Here is an 18972-nt window from a genome sequence, read left to right as displayed (position 1 = left end):
TCGCCGCCTCAGTTGTTCGCCGCCTCGCTCTTCCCCGCCCACTCACTCTGTGTCTCAAGCAGACTCTATGCCCTACAGCATCGCCAATACTTTGCCTGCACCCTCTCCTTCAGCTCGTCTTCACATCTCGTCTCTCTTTCTTTCAACTCATTTTATATTCACCCTTTGCCTCCCATTGCAGCTCATTCATTTTGCATCTCGTGGACTGCTTTTTCCCGAGTTCGTGTTCCCTCTCGTCACGTGTCATCCCCATTCCACTGCCTGTACCAATCTCCCCTTGCTCTGTTCTTATACTAATCTCTCTCACACACACACACACACACTCCCATATCCTAAATCTCTCCCAATTATTCTCTCCCTGACTTTCCCTCTCCCCCACTCGCTGCTAACCCCAAACCCAGAAATCCCCCAGTCCCACTGCTTGGTCCTAAACCCCTCTACATCTGTATTCCGTCTCCCTGCCCCTGTTCTCTTCTAAACCCCTCCAAATTACCCTCAACCTAACTCTTCTCCTCGACTTCGCCCCTCCATTTCCATCCCACTGCCCTTGCACGTCGACCACACGTTCCAATGCCTTCCCTTTCCTCTATCCATCTCTTACGGCGCATGCCTTCCTTCACTGTGTAACGTTCCTCATTCTCACTCCACTTTGTTCCTGGCCCCGCTCCAGCATTTCTGACTATCGATCTGAACACCGTGAATCCGCGTCTCACCCTGCCTAAGGACCGGACTTGAAGTTCTGCGGCTCCCTGGTTTCCCCAAAAGGATAGTTCCCTGATACTTCATGGCATCAGAGGGATTCACATCAGGGAGATATAACTGGATGGTGGAGGAAAAGAGAGAAGAGGGAGTGGTCCGAGATTCTGTAGGGAGGAAAGAAAAGACCGGATTCTCAATTTTGGGGCTGTTTCTCGAAAGAGGTTACTTTGCCGCCACCATATCCTCACGGAGCCACCTCTTCCCAAGTGTGATTTCCAGGAGGATCGGGGCTTTCTTGGACTGCGAGTATGGACAGGTGTCATTTTACAATGCGGACAACATGTCCCATCGACACACATACGCGAAGACGACATTTTTCCTTCTTATATATAGGATTGAAACTTGTTCGTATAAACGCCGTGTCGCAGACGATCTGCAGGATTAAAGGGCACTGTCAGACCCATTTCAGATTTTCACCCCATTCCCACTCGTTCCCATCAGCTGCAAACTGCCGGGGTTGGTTGCAGTCACATGCGGAGAGCGAAGCCGGGTTAATGCAGCCAAAGTTACGATTTATGCCTGGTATATTGGTTTGCGTATCTCTACCTCCATCGGTGAAGCTGTCCTTAAATTACAGTGCTTTTCTCGGTTTCCTGAAAATTATTATTAAACCATAATGTATACGCGATTCCGTTTATTTATAGCTAGTATAAGCTCTTAACATTTTGAAGGTACGAAATGACTATTCATCAATTCATCAAAAAAAATCTTATATAAATCCAAGAATGGTAAACACAACACATTTTGTTTTATTTGATATTACCCCACCACCTCCGACTTGCATACCGTGCATTCCGAGTTCATGTGTTTGAATTTCGGACCCTCCGAAAAGATTAACTGGGGCTATTGGTGTGGGGAAAATTCCAAAAAATTGCATTCATACATCACTCCAAATCGTCATGGGTCATTTCCTGAGACGGAGAGAGGGAACAACCGTTTGTTTTAGATGGGAAGCAGCACAAGATCAGCTCAGATAATGAAATGTGAGGCTGGATGAACACAGCAGGCCAAGCAGCATCTCAGGAGCACAAAAGCTGACGTTTCGGGCCTAGACCCTTCATCCTTCATCAGAGAGGGGGATGGCGTGAGGGTTCCGGAATAAATAGGGAGAGAGGAGGAGGCAGACCGAAGATGGAGAGAAAACAAGATAGGTGGAGACGAGAGTATAGGTGGGGAAGTAGGGAGGGGATAGGTCAGTCCAGGGAAGACGGACAGGTCAAGGAGGCGGAATGAGGTGGTAGGTAGGAAATGGAGGTGCGACTTGAGGTGGGAGGAAGGGGTGGGTGAGAGGAAGAACAAGTGAGGGAAGCGAAGACAGGCTGGGATGGTTTTGGGATGCAGTGGGGGGAGGGGATGAACTGGGCTTGTTTTGTGATGCAGTGGGGGGAGGGGAAGAACTGGGCTGGTTTTGGGATGCAGTGGGTGAAGGGGAGATTTTGAAGCTTGTGAAGTCCACATTGATACCATTGGGCTGCAGGGTTCCCAAGCGGAATATGAGTTGCTGTTCTTGCAACCTTCGGGAGGCATCACTGTGGCACTGCAGGAGGCCCATGAATGACATGTCGTCAAAGGAACGGGAGGGGGAGTTGAAATGGTTTGCGACTGGGAGGTGCAGTTGTTTATTGCGAACCGAGCGGAGGTGATCTGCAAAGCAGCCTCCAAGCCTCCGCTTGGTTTCCCCAATATCGAGGAAGCCACACCGGGTACAATGGATACAGTATACCACATTGGCAGATGTGCAGGTGAACATCTGCTTAATATGGAAAGTCATCTTGGGGCCTGGGATGGGGGTGAGGGAGGAGGTGTGGGGGCAGGTGTAGCACTGCCTGCACTTGCAGGGGAAGGTGCCAGGTGTGGTGGGGTTGGTAGGGTGTGTGGAGCGGAGAAGGAGTCACGGAGAGAGTGGTCTCTCCAGAAGGCAGACAAGGGTGGGGGTGAAAAAATGTCTTGGGTGATGGGGTCGGATTGTAGATGGTGGAAGTGTTGAAGGATGATGCCCTGTATCTGGAGGTTGGTGGGGTGGTGTGTGAGAACGAGGGGGATCCTCTGGGGGCGGTTGTGGCGGGGGCGAGTGTGAGGGATGTGTTGCGGGAATTGCGGGAGACGCAGTCAAAGGCATTCTGGATCACTGTGGGGGGAAAGTTGCAGTCATGGAAGAACATGGACATCTGGGATGTGTGGGAGTGGAATGGCTCATTCTGGTGGCAGATGCGGCGTAGGCGGAGGAATTGGGAATAGGGGATTGAATTTTTGCAAGAGGGTGGGTGGGAGGAGGTGTATTCTAGGTAGCTGTGGGGGTCAGTGGGCTTGAAATGGATATCAGTTTCTAGCTGGTTGCCTGAGATGGAGACTGAGAGGTCCAGGAAGTTGAGGGATGTGTTGGAGATGGCCCAGGTGAACTTGAGGTTAGGGTGGAAGGTGTTGGTGAAGTGGATGAACTGTTCAAGGTCCTCTGGGGAGCAAGAGGCGGCGCCGATACAGTCATCGATGTACCGGAGGAAGAGGTGGGGTTTGGGGCCTGTGTAGGTGCGGAAGAGGGACTGTTCCACGTAACCTACAAAGAGGCAGGCATAGCTTGGGCCCATGCGAGTACCCATGGCCACCCCCTTTGCCTGTGGGAAGTGGGAGGAATCGAAAGAGAAGTTGTTGACGGTGAGGACGAGTTCGGCTAGGCGGATGAGGGTGTCGGTGGAGGGGGATTGGTCGGGCCTGTGGGACAGGAAGAAGCAGAGGGCCTTGAGGCCATCTGCATGCAGAATACAGGTGAATAGGGACTGGACGTCCATGGTGAAAATGAGGTTTTGGGGGCCAGGGAATTGTAAGTCCTGGAGGAGGTGGAGGGCGTGGGTGGTGTCACGGACGTAGGTAGGGAGTTCCTGGACCAAAGGGGAGAGAATGGAATCCAGATAGGTGGAGATGAGCTCGGTGGGGCAGGAACAGGCTGAGACAATGAGTCGACCAGGGCAGGCAGGTTTGTGGATTTTGGGAGGAGACAGAAACGGGCTGTGTGGGGTTGGGGAACAATGAGGTTGGAGGCTGTGGGTGGGAGGGCCCCTGAGGTGATGAGGTCATGAGATTTGAACCGATGCCCTGAGTACATTAGCTGGGTGCATGATCCAGTGATATTACCATTCATCCTCCAGCTCCCCACTCAAAATACTTGTAATCACTACAGAAAAATTACTATGAAAACTAATGGCCTGAGAATACAATGTTCTGTATCTTAGGGCGTTAAAAGAAATGGCTGGAAGGTTGTCATTTTCAAAAATTCCAAAGGCGCCGTTTAAATTCGAAATGGATAGGAAGGAGGATGCTCCAGAAACTTTGAAAAAATATGAGGATAGATAATCCTGCTGGACCAGAGAGTGTATACCCATGGTTTCTGCTGGAAGTGAGAAAAGAAGAAATTTCTGCTCCTTTGGCGAAGATCTTTGCGTCCTCACTGTCCACTGGATTAATATTAGATCATTTTAGGGTGGCAAATATGATCCCATTGTTCAAGAAAGGGAACACGGATAATCCTGCGAATTACAAACCAGTCAGTCTTACTTCTGTGGAGGGAAAATCATTGAAAAAGATTCAGAGAAATAGTATTTGTGGTTATTTGGAAAAGCATAGTATGATTAGAAATGTTCAGCACGGATTTGTGAGGAGCAGGTCATGTCTCACAATCCTTATTGAATTTTCGGAGGATGTGACAAAGCACACTGATGAAAGTCGAGCAGTGGATGTGAGAATACATATTTTGACAAGGTATTTGATAAGGTTCCCCATGGGAGGCACATTCAGAAAGTGCGGAGGCATGCAATTCATGGAAATTTGGCTGTTTGGAATTAGAATTGACAGGCCGTTAGCAGACAGAGGGTAGTAGCAGATGGAAAGTATTCAGCTTTGAGATCAGTGATCAGTGGTGTGCCACAACGGTCTGTTGTGGGACCTCTGCTCTTTGTGATCTTTATAAATGACTTGGATGAGGCAGTGGAAGGTGGGTTAGTAATTTTGCCGATGACACCATGGTTGGTGGAGTTGTGGATAGTGTGAAGGGCTGTTTTAGGTTACAATGGGACATTGACAGGATGAGGAGCTGGGCAAAGAAGTGGCAAATGGAATTAACCCCGGAAAGTTTTCCTTTTTCGAAGGTCGAATTTGGATACAGAATACATGGTTAATGGCAGGATTCTTGGTAGTGTGGAGGAACAAAGGGACCTTAGGTTCCACGTCATTAGATCCGTCAAAGCTGCCACCCAAGTTGATAGGGTTGTTCAGAAAGTATATGGTTTGTTGGCTTTCATTGGCAGGGGAATGCGGTTAAGAGCCGCGAGGTTCTGATGCCGCTCTCTCTAAAACAATGGTTACACCACACTTGGAATATTGTGTTCAGTTCTAGTCCCCTCATTAGAGGAAGGACGTGAAAGCTTTCGAGTCGGTGCAGATGAAATTTACCAGGATGCTACCTCGAATGAAGTGCAGGTCTTATGAGGAAAAGTTGAAGGAGCTTGGGCTTTTCTCATTGGAACAAAGAAGGATGAGACGTGACTTGATACAGATTTACAGGTGATAAGAGGCAGAGGTAGAATGGTAAGCCAGAAAGTTTTTCCCAACGCCGAAATGACTATTACAGTTAGGGGTGATTTAAAGGTGTTTGGAGGAAGGTATAGGGGAGATGTCGGAGGCTCTTTTCACAGAGAGTGGTGGATGCGTGAAATGCGCTGCCGGCGATGGTAGTAGAGTCGGATACACTAGGGACATGCAAGCGATAGGCACAAGGATGATAGTAAAATTTCGGGTATGCAGGGTTGTTTGATCCTAAAAGTAGGATAATAGGTCGGCACAACGTCGTCGGCCGAAGGTTCTGTACTCTGCGGTACTGCTGTATGTTCTAAGTTCTTAAATGTTTTGGTGAGATCTCATTTCATTTCTTTAAACTCTAAGGACATACCAGGCCCACTCAACCTGTCATCTGAATGCAATTTTCATCAGAACTTAGACTCGTGGAAATTATTTGCGTACACACTAAGGCAAGATTATCCTGCTACTCATGGAGAACAAAATTCTACAAAGTTCACCACGAGTGGACTCGACACGATATTTCTTCGTTACAGTGGAACATAGTTATTCTCAAATTCCACTTCGTTTTGAAATAGAGTTCAGTAAAAGCAGCGGTCTTGATCTGAAATGGTAACTCACTCTCCACAAAAGTTGCACGGTCTACAGAAGTTGACATTAAGCCCAATGCATTTGCGAACATTCAAAGACATTCTTCATTGTTGAGCTTTCCGATGGTTACCTTTTCATGCAGAACGTCGCTTCCGTCAGCAGGTGGCAGCAGTCAGTTGTGATTCAGTGGGAGTGGTCTAACTTCTCGAGGTCGGTCAGGACATCGAGACCTGGACAATGATATTGACGGACCCTGTCGCGCGGCACTGAGAGTGGCTATTGTACTGTGAGATATGGTGTTTTTCAGATTAGCCTCTGAACTGTCACCGGTTGTGTTCTCTACCCTTCGTGTAAATGATAACATGACATTGTCCTAACCCGACAATAGGAATATCTTCCGTCTGTCATGACTTACATTTTTCCCAATGCCAACATCCTAAACCAGCTGCCCTTGTCACTATGCTCTAGGTGCCTGATGCACTTCCTACATTACAATAATTGTTACAATTCACAAATGGTCACACGTTCTTTAAAGCGCCACGGGACAGTCCATTCTGAACGGCGCTGTATAAGTGCAAAAATATCACTTCTTCACCATAGCAATTCCTGTATCTATGATTGAAAATGTTTCACCTGAACAATTGTGTTTGATGTTCACGGACTGCAAACATTTAGCAATTACATTTTATGAGTTCGTATTTCACAACGATTGCAGCTCAGGGTGTGTTATCAGCTCGAAGTTCAGTCTGCTCCAAAGTTCAAGGAGAACTCATTCCCCGCCCATCTCCTCTGCACTCCTCCGCGTTCTACCTGGTTTAATCTTCAACATTTAAAGTTCATTTTTCCTCTCTGCGAAAAGGTCGAGAGGACAGAGAGAGAAAGGAAACACTTGCTAGTAGCCATTCTTTGAGGAACGTTGTAATGTCGAGGCGGCTAAAGCAGTAAAGCCTGCGAGTGACGCACACTGGTCTGACTAGTTTTTTTTTACATATGTCAGAGCAGTTCTTCAGTACGCCCAGTAAGTTCGTTGCCAAGTTTCATTGAAAGCAGATGGAACCAGGAAATACCGATTTGAAAATGGCTTCCGGGCGGCGGCTCCGGAGTTTGATAGATCAGACAATTTGTCCAATTTGTCTGGATTTCTTCACCGATCCGGTTACGCTGGGTTGTGGGCACAACTTCTGCCGCTCCTGTATCATCCAGAGTTGGGAGAAGAAGGAGATAAACTCCTGTCCGGAATGTAGAGCGGAATTTCCAGAAAGAACCCTCAGCATAAATCGGGCCTTGGCGAATCTCGCGGAGGAGGCTCAAAAATTAGAGCTTAACCCGAAAGAGGAGGAAAGTAAAATTTACTGTGAGGAACATCAGGAAGATCTGAAACTGTTTTGTGAAACCGACAAGAAATTGCTATGTCTGAGTTGTAAAGATTCGCGAGAACACAGACAGCATCGCTGCATCCCGATTAAACAAGCGTTGGAAATCTACAAGGTAAAGAGTGAAAGTGAAAGTTTTATCACATTTTCACGATTTGACAATTTAATTGATTAATTATTTTTCTAAATTTCAGGATCAGCTGAAATCTTCCTTAGATTCTCTCACAGAGAAGAAAACTGCGGCTCTAGAAAAGGAACTGAATCAGAAACGGAAGATTTCTGAAGTTGGGGTGAGCTCTCCATGTGCTAATTTTCTGGGATCTCAGTAGTTTTGTTTCCTTTCTCGCTGGGCTTTAATGATGTTTCACATTTCATTTGGTAGGAACAGGCGAACAGTCTGCAGGCCTACATCACATCCGAGTTCACTAAAATGCACCAGATTCTCACTGAGAAAGAGCAGCGTTTACTCCGAGATCTTAGGGAAGAAGAGGAGAGGGTTCTAGACACAATGGGGAACAATCTTCGGGAGATTCAGGAAAGTTTAACTTATATTGAAGTGAAACTCTCAAAGATACAGAAACAGATGGAGCAGAAAGACGAACTGATATTTTTGCAGGTGAGGAAATTCCGGGTCCGTTCAGCGAAACTTCACTCATGATGACAAACGTTAATAGAACATTTATTGAAAATTGATTGAAGTAACAAAACGGTAATGTTTGGAGTTTCAACCGCTCGGCACCAAACTAAAATGTTTAATTGTAAAAACACCAATGTTTTCCTCAAATTATCACCCATTCTGTGCGGTATAAAACTGCATTTCACGAATAAATAACCTGCTACTCACCGACCTTAGGGAGCCTAAATTTCTACCCTCACATTATCTACCTGCACAACGAACGATGTTTTTTGAACATGGTTGGAAGTTTAAAAAAAGTGTATCTCATCATCTTCCGATGTTCATCATATGATATAAATGTGAATTTATATGACAGGTGATTCAATCTCTCGGAAGATTCCAAAACTGCCAAAATAAGTAATGTTAACTGTTCAATGAAGAAAAGACCAGCTGACATAAATAGAAGATGAATTAAATTGAAGTTTGGCTCTCTGCGCAGTTCTGCTGCTTTAAATGAACTAATTGCTCCCGCAATGCACATTCTTAGTAAAACCAGCTACCTTTCGGGAATGAATTATCCTACTGTTTCTGAGGAATGGTCACAGGAATGTTGACTGTTTTTTCCTTAGCAGATGCTGCCAGACCTGCTGAGCTTTTCCAGCGACTTTGTTTTTGTTCCTACTGATTCTTGCTTCGTTACCATTATCAGTTTACCAAGTCTGGTTGCCTCCTAGTGCCAATATCCAGCGTATAGTCGAGTGGAATACTGCAGCTGGGCATCAAGTCACATGGGGCGTGTTGGCCCAGTAATGTTATCGCGAGATTGTTAATCCAGCGACTCAAGTCATGGCAGTGGTTGGAAATTTTTAGCTGATGTTTTTAGCCCTATTCCCCTGCCCTCTCCCACGTTGAATTTGTGTGGGTGTGTCTGTGAGCGGAATTGATGTTCAGTTCCACTTTATTCCCCCTCTTCTCAATCTTCTTTCCAAAATGCATCATTTTACAATCCCGTGTTGTGTCTGGTTGTTTCAGCAGCCTGTCTGTCTCCTCCTGAAGTCAGTTACTTAATTCTCACTATTTGTTATTCACTTCTTTCAGGAATCAGCACGTCGGACAAGAAGGTAGGACATGCTCTTTACTGAAATTCCGCGCAGTTTACTCAATAACTCAGCGACGAATTATTATGGATTCATTTCTTGGTTATTACCGTGCTATTAAAGATGTTTTGTTTACCGAGCGACAGTAACTCGATTTATGGGTCAAACACGAATGGCTTTATATAACAAGGTGATGTTTCCAGTGTTGAAGCAGTATTAGATTTTACATAATGGTTCCACGACGCTATAATAAACGACAAAATGCCTGTAAATAATACAACCGCGTTCTCAGACTGAAAGTCATCACTAATCTGATTTGGGCGAATTGTGTTGCCGTGATCTCCTCCTGACACTCAGAGCGACACATGGCTGATGTTTCTAGGGAATGCCCACCTTCCCTCTCTGGCTCCTGACCAAGTCAAGACAGTCAGAGTTTAAAATGGAATAGTGGCTCTCGTTTTTGTAATACATGCACAGTTTATAACACTACACAACATCCCGTATTGATATAAACATCTTAACTGTAATAGGAGGTCCCAGGTCATTTACGGAAACATTTGAAATCAAAACAAATCCCGAGATATTATTACTGTTGACTCATGTGGATTTTAGAAAATCTTATGGGATAAATCAGAAATGGAGAGTTTCAGGAAGGGAATTCCAAAGCTAGCGAACTCTGCGGCTGAAGATCAAACAGCAATGGGAAGCAACTGAAATCGGAGATGTTCAAGAGGACAGGAGAAAAAGAGTAACATCACTGGAGGGCTGAACAGTACATTTGGATATTAGATATTGGAGATGCCTTCATTCTTTGTCTTTGTTCCATGTGCTCTGTTTATAATACAGCAAGCTCACTGGGAAAATATCAAACATCTCAGAGTGTGATGTCGGAGTGGCTGGTCAGTTATCAGGCTATAAACCCTTTTTCTTCACTTGGATGTTTCCAAACTTTACCCTAACATTAACAAATTATTTTTGCTCCATTGTGCAAAGAAGATTAATATTCCATTTGTAACCAGTGTGGCCCAAATGCAAAACTGCTGAAAGCTCGACCATTTAAATCACTTCTGAAATACTCAGAGAAAATGGAATTTGTAATACCATCTGTTTAATAATTACAGGGTCAGTGATGAACTTCAGCAACTTTCACATGCAGATTTAGTCCTATCTGTTGGAAAGTATATTGGGCCTTTACAGTACATGACATGGAGAGAAATGGTAAACGTCATTCACCCAGGTAAAATATTGCATTCATATACCTGAGGATAAATCAGTGTGTTGGCTCTAAAACCAACATTTTTATACGCTCGTATTACTTGTTATTAATCTCAAAAGACCCTCTCATTTCATACTTGACTTGGGGAAATGGCTGAAGCCTTCAACACTGAGTGTTAAATCAGTGAAACAATCTGTCTAACACGAGGAATAGATAAACAAGAGCAGACAATGCCTGTGAAACTCAGCAGGTCTGACAGCCTCTGTGGGTAGGAAGCAGGACCAACGTTTACAGTCCACTGGCGCTTCATTGGAATGATATTGACAGACTTGAAACATTGATTCTGCTTTCACTCCACAGCTTCTGCCAGATATGCTGCGCTTCACCAGCAAGTTCTGTATTCCACACCCCCCCCCCCCACCCCACCACCCCACCCCGCCAATCAGGCATCCGGAATTAGCAGTTCTTTGCTTATTTGGGCAGAATACAGAAACTGAAATTTTTAATGAGGCAGAACTGTCTCCATTTGGAAAGATTTTGAGATGACATTTTTTGTGATTTCTATCTCAAAACTATGCATAGCATCAGATCCAATATCAGTGTTATCCCTTGGGGGTATTTGAGTAATTAGAGATAAGGTGCTGGAAGACTGGACTAATATGGAGCCATTGTTTAAGAAAGGCTGCTAGGAAAAGCCAGGAATCTAAAAACCAGTGAACCTAAAGTCAGTGATGGCTAAGCTGTTGGAAGGTATTCTGATAGGAAGTACAATACTTTTGGAAAGAAGCAGACTGACTGGAGACAGTCTGCATGGTTTGAGTGTGAAAAATCATGTCTCACAAATTTGATTGAGTTTTCAAGAAGATAGATGAAGACAGAGTAGTAATAGTATTCTAAATGGACATTAGCAAGGTTATCGACAAGGTACCAATGGTTGACTGTTTAATAAGGTTAGCTTACATGGGATCCGAGGAGAGCTAGCTGATTGAATACAAAGTTGGTTTGAATGTAGGATACAAAGGGTGCTGGTAGAGGGTCGTTGTTCATACCAAAGGTTTGTGATCAGTGGTAATCCACAAGCATCAGTACTGGGTCCATTATTGATCGTCATTCATCGAGACAATCTCGATGAGAATATAGGAAGCATGGTTAGTAAGGTTGTGGGTGCCACCAAACGTTGCGGTATAGTGAGCAGTGAAGAAGGTTATCTAAGACCACAACAGGATTTAATCAAATGGGCCAATTAGTCAGGGAATGGAAGTTGCAATTTCAGGATTCAATTAGACTCTTGTGTGACTGTCTGTGTTGAGTTTGCACATTCTCCCCTTGTCTGCCTGGGTTTCCTCTGGGTGCTCTGGTTTCCACCCACAGTAGCCAGATGCGCAGGTGAGGTTGATTAGCCATGCTGAATTGCCCATAGCACCCAGGGGTATAAGTTTGGGTCAGATGCTCTTTGCAGGGGCGATGTGGACTTGGAGGACTGAATGGCCTGTTTCCACACTGTGGGGATTCTATGAAGTGCGAAGCTTGCATTTTGGCAGGACAAATCTGCATAATACTTACACAGTTAATGGAAGGGCTATGGCAGTGTTGTCAAACAGAGACACCTCGCGTGCTGTTACATTGTTCCTTGAAAAGGTTGGCATAGGTAGACAAGACATAGCAAGAAATGCCGAGAGATAATGGGAACTGCAGATGCTGGAGAATCCGAGAGGACAAAGTGTGGAGCTGGATGAACACAACAAGGCAAGCAGCATCAGTGGGGCAGGAAAGCCTTCTGCTTGTCGGGGATTCCTGAGTGATGGCTAGTACACAGAACTGTATCTCTTTGAACCTCGGTCCGATAAAGAAGATCCATAGCTCTGTTCTCACAGAACCAGTCTGGTGGGGAATATCCCGCGAGTGGGACAGAATCCCTGATGTTAATACTGTTACAGTTAAGCACTGGCTCACCATTTTTTCCGGGTATTCTACTGTGCATTCCATTGTGGCTCTGCGTGAACTCTATATATGAATGGTCCCTACCATCAATGTCACCCAGTTATCTCCGAGCCAAAATAGGCTGTTTTATTCACCATGACTGTTTTTCACATACTTTCACTTTACTTCAATTACATCTTGTCATGTGCATTTAAGACTTAACAGTTACGCCCTAACTGTCTGGTTTGATACCATTTTTGAACCTAACAGTACGCTGATTCAATCTGTCTTCATAGTAGAGTCTTGCCATCCCAGAAATCAGACTGTTAATCCTTCTCCACATTTTTTCAATGGCAAGAACACTCTTTCTCAAATAAGGAGATCAAAGCTGTCTACAATACTCCAGATGAGGTCTCACCAAGGCCCTGTGCAATTGTATTTAATTATACATCTGGTTTATTCATTTAAATCATTAGTGCTTATTGTGAATGGGGATACCAAACATGGATACCTGTCATACCCATTATTCATTGACTGCATTTTGGAAACCACCAAACAGTTGTCTCTGTACACGACACCCAAACCCAAGCAATTTAATTTTACATACTAAGCTCTTACGTGGAACCTTATCAAAATTGTTCTGAAAATCTAAGTAAACAGCATTATCTCTGCTAGTTATACCTCATGAATATCCGGTTGTCAAACATAGCTTCCCATTTGTAATTCCCTACTGAGACTATTCAATCCTGTCTTTGCTGCCCAAGTGCTCTGATATTAAATCTTTTATTATCAGCTCTCGCTTTTCTCCATGATTGATGTCAGGCCAATTTTAATTCCCTGTGTTCTCTTTACTTTTTTTTAATAGTGGGGTTTTATACAATCTTCAAAGATGACGAACAAATCATCTATTATTTGAAAGGCCAATTCCTTATGGAGCCTTATTCCTGGGATGTAATAGCCTTTCGTCTAGTTATTTTCCACAATCCCAGTTCCTATGAAATTGGATTTCCTACAGTTCCTTCTTCTCGCTAAACCCTCTGTTCTGTAACATTATTGGGATTTTCTTTGTGTCTTCCTTTGTGAAGATGGAGCAAAGTTTGTGTCTAATCGACTGCCATTTCTTTTTTTTTGCGCGTTTTAACTTCTCTGGTTTCTGACGCTGAAGGAACTACATTTGCATTCACTAACCTTTTTCTCTTAACATCCCGAAAGAGAATTTGACAATCAGTTTGTAAGTTCTCTGCAAGTTTTCTCTCATACTCTATTCTCACCTTGCCCCAATCTTATTCAATTCTTGAGCCCTCTTTTGTTGAAATCTAAACTGCTTCGAATCTTTAGGTCTGTTGCTTGATTTTTGCTAATTTCATATGCCACTTCCTTGCTTTAATACCATCCTTAATTTCCCTTATTTGCTTTAGTCGGCCCTTCTTTCTTGTTTTAATTTTATGGCAGACAGGAATGAACAATTGTTACTGTTCATCCATCCCTTCTGTTACAGTAATACTTCTCTCCACTCTCCATTCTTTGTTTGCTCTCCCTGGCCCACCATGCTACCTACTCACTTCCATCTTCACAGCCATCACATCTCCTGCTGTCCCTTTCTCTTTCTCATGCTTCTTCACTTCCCTTTAAAGGCCCACCTTTGCCTCTCCATCCTCATCCATTAAAGTAATACTTCCCAATTTATCATCAGCTTATGCCTCAAACGATTGCAGATTCCTTCATTTCGGTTCGACATGAATTCTTTTTCATAAACCCACGCTGACTTTAGCTCATCCTGTTAAATATTTCCAAGTGGTCTGTCTTTTTTAATAGACTAAAGTATTATCTCCTTTGGATGTTAGGATCAGCCACAATCTTATTGAATGGTGGAAAAGACTGAAGATCCCAAATTGTTTATCTCTGTTCTTTATTTCATTGTGCATGTGTAACAGCTTTCCATCGTATTAATTTTACCAACACATTTTCTAAAACTCATGTTATGTTTCTTCAGTACCTCCTTCCTAATACACTCTAGTTTACTGAGTATTTCCTAGAAATTATTTTGGTATTTATCCCCATCTAAACACATTCTAAAGTATTTGATTCATTATTCTGCCACCTCCATATTTTCAATTATCAATTCTCCGTTTCAGTTTTCAAAAGGCCTATATCTTTCTTCACTAAACTAATTTTCTTTTCCCAGATTTAGAATCCCTTCCAGTTCATTGCAAATTTCATATGTTTCTGTCCCCACTCATATTCTCCCTTCACAATCCCTTCATCCCATTGTCTCAAGTAATTATTCTCTCTCTTGCTCATCCTCAATTCCCCCACATTACTTTCCATGGAACAGTTAAATTTACTTAGTCTCCCCATTCAATCAGTGACCCTCAATTCACACTTCACTCCCGCTCACTGTCCATCCCAGCAAAGCTTCCCAGACCAGTCAGTCTGTCTTGAAGCGCATTCTCTTTTGGTCTCTCTCTCACATTTAAACACGATAAATGCTTACTGCCCTTGCCTTCACCCTCTCCTTCACGATTCCATTGAACTCACTCTCTACTTCCCCATATTTCATAATCGTTATAGCAATGCCTTTCCTGCTTGCCATCCACTCACTCTCCCTTACCTCCCACGCCATCGATATCTCCTTTAACCTCTCTCCCCTCCAACTCATTCACTAATATCCCTTCCCCAGCATTCCCTCTCCTACTCATATTCAAGCCACTAACACTCTCCAATCTCCCTTCTGTTACAGTAATACTTCTCTCCACTCTCCATTCTTTGTTTGCTCTCCCTGGCCCACTATGCTACCTACTCACTTCCATCTTCACAGCCATCACATCTCCTGCTGTCCCTTTCTCTTTCTCATGCTTCTTCACTTCCCTTCCAGCTCAGCTGGCCATCAACTATTTCCTAACACTTCAGTCTATGCCTCAAACAGACTCTACTCATCCTGCAGCACCTCTAGCCTCTTGCCCTCCTTTTCCTTCAGATCAGCTTCCCATATGAGTCTCGTTTCTCAATCTCTGCCTCATTCTTCATTCTCTCCCTTTATCCAAGTATCTCCCCTTCATACTCCCATCTCCCAACATGCTCTCCACTACTCTATCCATCACTGTCCCTCTCTCCGGCTTGCTGCTAACCCCTTCCACAATAATCACACCTCACTGATTCCCACTCCATCCAAATCCCCAGTATGTCTTCCCTCTCTCCAGTCTATCCCATTCGCCTTCTCATCTAATACCCCTCATTTTCCCCCACTTCAATCCTGCTCTTCTTCACACATGCTCCCCCTTTTTCCAGCTAACCTCCATTTCATTATCTCGACTCCTTCACACCACCTCCTTTCTCCTTCATTCACAATCTCTTCCTCCCACTCTGTTTCCCTCCGTCTGACCACCACATTCTCATAGCCCTGTCCATGCCATTGCCCACTCCGAAAGTCCTCTGTACCCTCTATTCTCGTTTTCACTCGTTCCTGCCTTTCTACCCACGCTTGCTTTTACCCAATATACACCCGCCTTCTTTATCAATCTTGTTCTTTGTTAATCCTTTTGTTCCCCTGCCTTGTCCTCCGTAGGTTCCACTCCTTTCCTCTTCATTCTCTGCAATTCATCACTTCCCCACCATCTTTACTGTCCTGTCCCAATAACTCAATCCCTCTTGTTCAGCCGGCTATGCCCCGTTATTCCCTTCTCTTCCACATTACCCCCCCCCCCCCACCCCGACTCCTACAACCCACCCCATGCCTGCCTAAATCACAGATTGACTTACTTTAACTAACCATCCCTCCCTTTCTCTGTCACTAAAACTGTTCGTTTTGTTTCCTCTCCCAGCTCCAGCCTCCCTGACTCTGGATCCGAAAACAGCGAATCCCCAGCTCGTACTGTCTGCGGACCGGACCAGTGTGAGACTCGGAGACAAACAGCAGCCCCTCCCTGACTCCCCGGAGAGATTTGATCCCTGGTTCTGTGTCCTCGGATCAGAGGGATTCACATCAGGGAGACATTACTGGGAGGTGGAGGTGGGGGAGAAGATGCGATGGGCTCTGGGAGTGGCCCGGGAGTCTGTGGAGAGGAAAAAGGGAATCTACCCAAGCCCGGAAACCGGTCACTGGATTGTGAGGCTCAGTCCTGGAAGTGGTTATTTTGCCGCCACGATCCCATCACGAACCCGCCTGTCCCCTCGTGTACACCCCAAGAAGATCGGCGTTTTTCTGGACTATGAGGGTGGACAGGTGTCATTTTACAATGCAGACACCACGTCCCATCTCCACACTTTCACCGACACTTTCACTGAGAAGGTCTTTCCATTCTTCTATACGGGGCCAAACATGGACGGGAAAAACTCGGGTCCGCTGTCAATCTGTGGGATTAAAGGGCATTGACAGATCCATCCCAGAATTTCACCCCATCCCCCTACCTCCTGACAACTGATGGGGGTGGGGAGGTTACAGTCACAGGTGGAGAGAACATTTTGGAAATGGGATTTTTCAACAAAAAAATTTTCAGAAAAGCAAGGCCTTTGTTCCTCAAAACTGAATTGACATTCTATTTAAACCCAAGAAGCGTAAACTCAACACATATTTTTGTTTTGCTGGGCATTACTGCACAGATTTTTCTTGTCTGTGACACATTCCAAATTAATCGCAGATTTTAAGTCATGTTGAAAGAGAAAATTATCTTGAACGCCTACATGGGGCAAGACTGTAGTGAAGACTGATTTGACAATCTCTAGAGAATGTGATAACACAGCGTGGAGTTGGAGGAACACAGCAGAGCAGGCAGCATCATAGGACCACGAAAGCTGACGTTTCGGGTGGGGACCCTTGACCCGAAGCGACTGCTTTCCTGCCCCTGTGATGCTGCCTGGCCTGAGGCGTTCCTCCAGTTCCACATTGTGTTATATCAGACTCCGGCATCGGCAGTTCTTCACTATCTCTAGAGAATGTAACGTGTGGCCTGTGCGGGTGGCAAATGTCATTAATAAAGATGTCTAACTACAGAAATCGAGGTCCCTTAGTGTACACCAGAGTGTTAGTAGAATTAGAGTTACAACTTGGCTCTGGTTTAATGATCTATCAATCACTGTCTACATCAGTGAAATTGTCCGAAAATCATGACGTAATTATCTATGCTATTAAATCTGATATTAAAACACACTGTACGAGGAATTCTTTCTGTATAACCTCATTATTATTACGACAATATAAATTCTTCGGATGTTGGTGATTTTGTATGATCATTAATGCATTTGAAATGTCATTCTTCATCAAAAATAATGAGGGAACCAGGGTCCGTGTTCATCAAAACTGAATTGACTTCTTAATTAAATTCAAGGATTACAGACGCAACACTCGTTTTATTTGATATTACTCCATCCCTTATAAATGTTTGCCATATATTCCAACTTCATCTGAATGATTTTGGGAGCCTTCATACAGATTAAATAAAACGACAGATGCCTGGAAGCGTGGTTAAAATTGACTCTGATATATGAGGCAACATCATCTTAGGTCAGGTCCTGAGATGGGCAGAGGGAACACCCACCTGTTTCAGGTGGAAGCAACACAAGATCCTAAAATCAGAAGGAGCACAACATCATCCACCGGCCTTAGTGACTATAAAGGCGCCTTGATTGAAACATTCAACAGGTGCCCGTCCAGTTCATTTCACACCACTTCCTGCTGTTTTGCCACGAGACCCCATTCTCGAATATTCTTTACATTGAAGTTTTCACTCAGTAAATTTTTCGAAGTTACTTTTACATCTTCCCTCACCACACTAAGAGGCTCTGCTTTCATTACTGACTATATTTATAGGAAAGATGTGGATGCTTTGGAGAGGGTTCAGAGGAGGTTTACCAGGATGCTGCCTGGACTGGAGGGCTTATCTTATGAAGAGAGGTTGACTGAGCTCGGTCTCTTTTCATTGGAGAAAAGGAGGAGGAGAGGGGACCTAATTGAGGTATACAAGATAATGAGAGGCATAGATAGAGTTGATAGCCAGAGACTATTTCCCAGGGCAGAAATGGCTAGCACGAGGGGTCATAGTTTTAAGCTGGTTGGTGGAAAGTATAGAGGGGATGTCAGAGGCAGGTTCTTTACGCAGAGAGTTGTGAGAGCATGGAATGCGTTGCCAGCAGCAGTTGTGGAAGCAAGGTCATTGGGGTCATTTAAGAGACTGCTGGACATGTATATGGTCACAGAAATTTGAGGGTGCATACATGAGGATCAATGGTCGGCACAACATTGTGGGCTGAAGGGCCTGTTCTGTGCTGTACTGTTCTATGTTCTGTTCTATGTTCTATGTTCTATATTAAACTCCACATAAAACTAACTCTGCTTTTTACGTAAGGTAACAAAGTGTGAAGCTGGATGAACACAGCAGGCCAAGCAGCATCTCAGGAGCACAAAATCTGACGTTTCGGGCCTAGAACCTTCATCAGAGCGGGGGATGGGGAGAGAGTTCTGGAATAAATAGGGAGAGAGGGGGAAGCGGACCGAAGAGGGAAAGAAAAGAAGATAGGTAGAGAAGGGAGTATAGGTGGGGAGGTAGGGAGGGGATAGGTCAGTCCAGGGAAGACGGACAGGTAAAGGAGGTGGAATGAGGTTAGTAGGTAGGAAATGGGGGTGCGGCTTGAGCTGGGAGGAAGGGGTAGATGAGAGGAAGAACAGGTCAGGGAGGTGGAGACAGGCTGGGCTGGTTTTGTGATGCAGTGGGGGGAGGGGACGAACTGGGCTGGTTTTGGGATGCAGTGGGGGAAGGGGATATTTTGAAGCTTGTGAAGTCCACATTGATACCATTGGGCTGCAGGGTTCACAAGCGGAATATGAGTTGCTGTTCCTGC

General features: G+C 44.7%; 1 protein-coding gene across 1 annotated transcript in view; it reads left to right on the top strand.

Annotated features, from left to right (window-relative positions):
- The window catches only part of LOC132206239 (uncharacterized), a 54443-nt gene extending 37015 nt beyond the window's left edge, over positions 1-17428 (top strand). Inside the window, exons 16-22 of the mRNA XM_059639617.1 lie at positions 6014-6130; positions 6964-7404; positions 7484-7579; positions 7672-7905; positions 9004-9026; positions 10124-10239; positions 15960-17428. Of these exons, the coding sequence (XP_059495600.1) occupies positions 6014-6130; positions 6964-7404; positions 7484-7579; positions 7672-7905; positions 9004-9026; positions 10124-10239; positions 15960-16510 (1578 nt within the window). The 3' untranslated portion in view covers positions 16511-17428. The remainder of the gene's footprint in view (positions 1-6013; positions 6131-6963; positions 7405-7483; positions 7580-7671; positions 7906-9003; positions 9027-10123; positions 10240-15959) is intronic.
- The last annotated feature ends 1544 nt before the right edge of the window (positions 17429-18972 follow it).

This window comes from Stegostoma tigrinum, chromosome 34, assembly GCF_030684315.1.
Source record: "Stegostoma tigrinum isolate sSteTig4 chromosome 34, sSteTig4.hap1, whole genome shotgun sequence".
Taxonomy (NCBI): Eukaryota; Metazoa; Chordata; class Chondrichthyes; order Orectolobiformes; family Stegostomatidae; genus Stegostoma; species Stegostoma tigrinum.
Note: the sequence above shows the minus strand (reverse complement) of the source record. Positions and strands in the feature narration are given on the sequence as shown.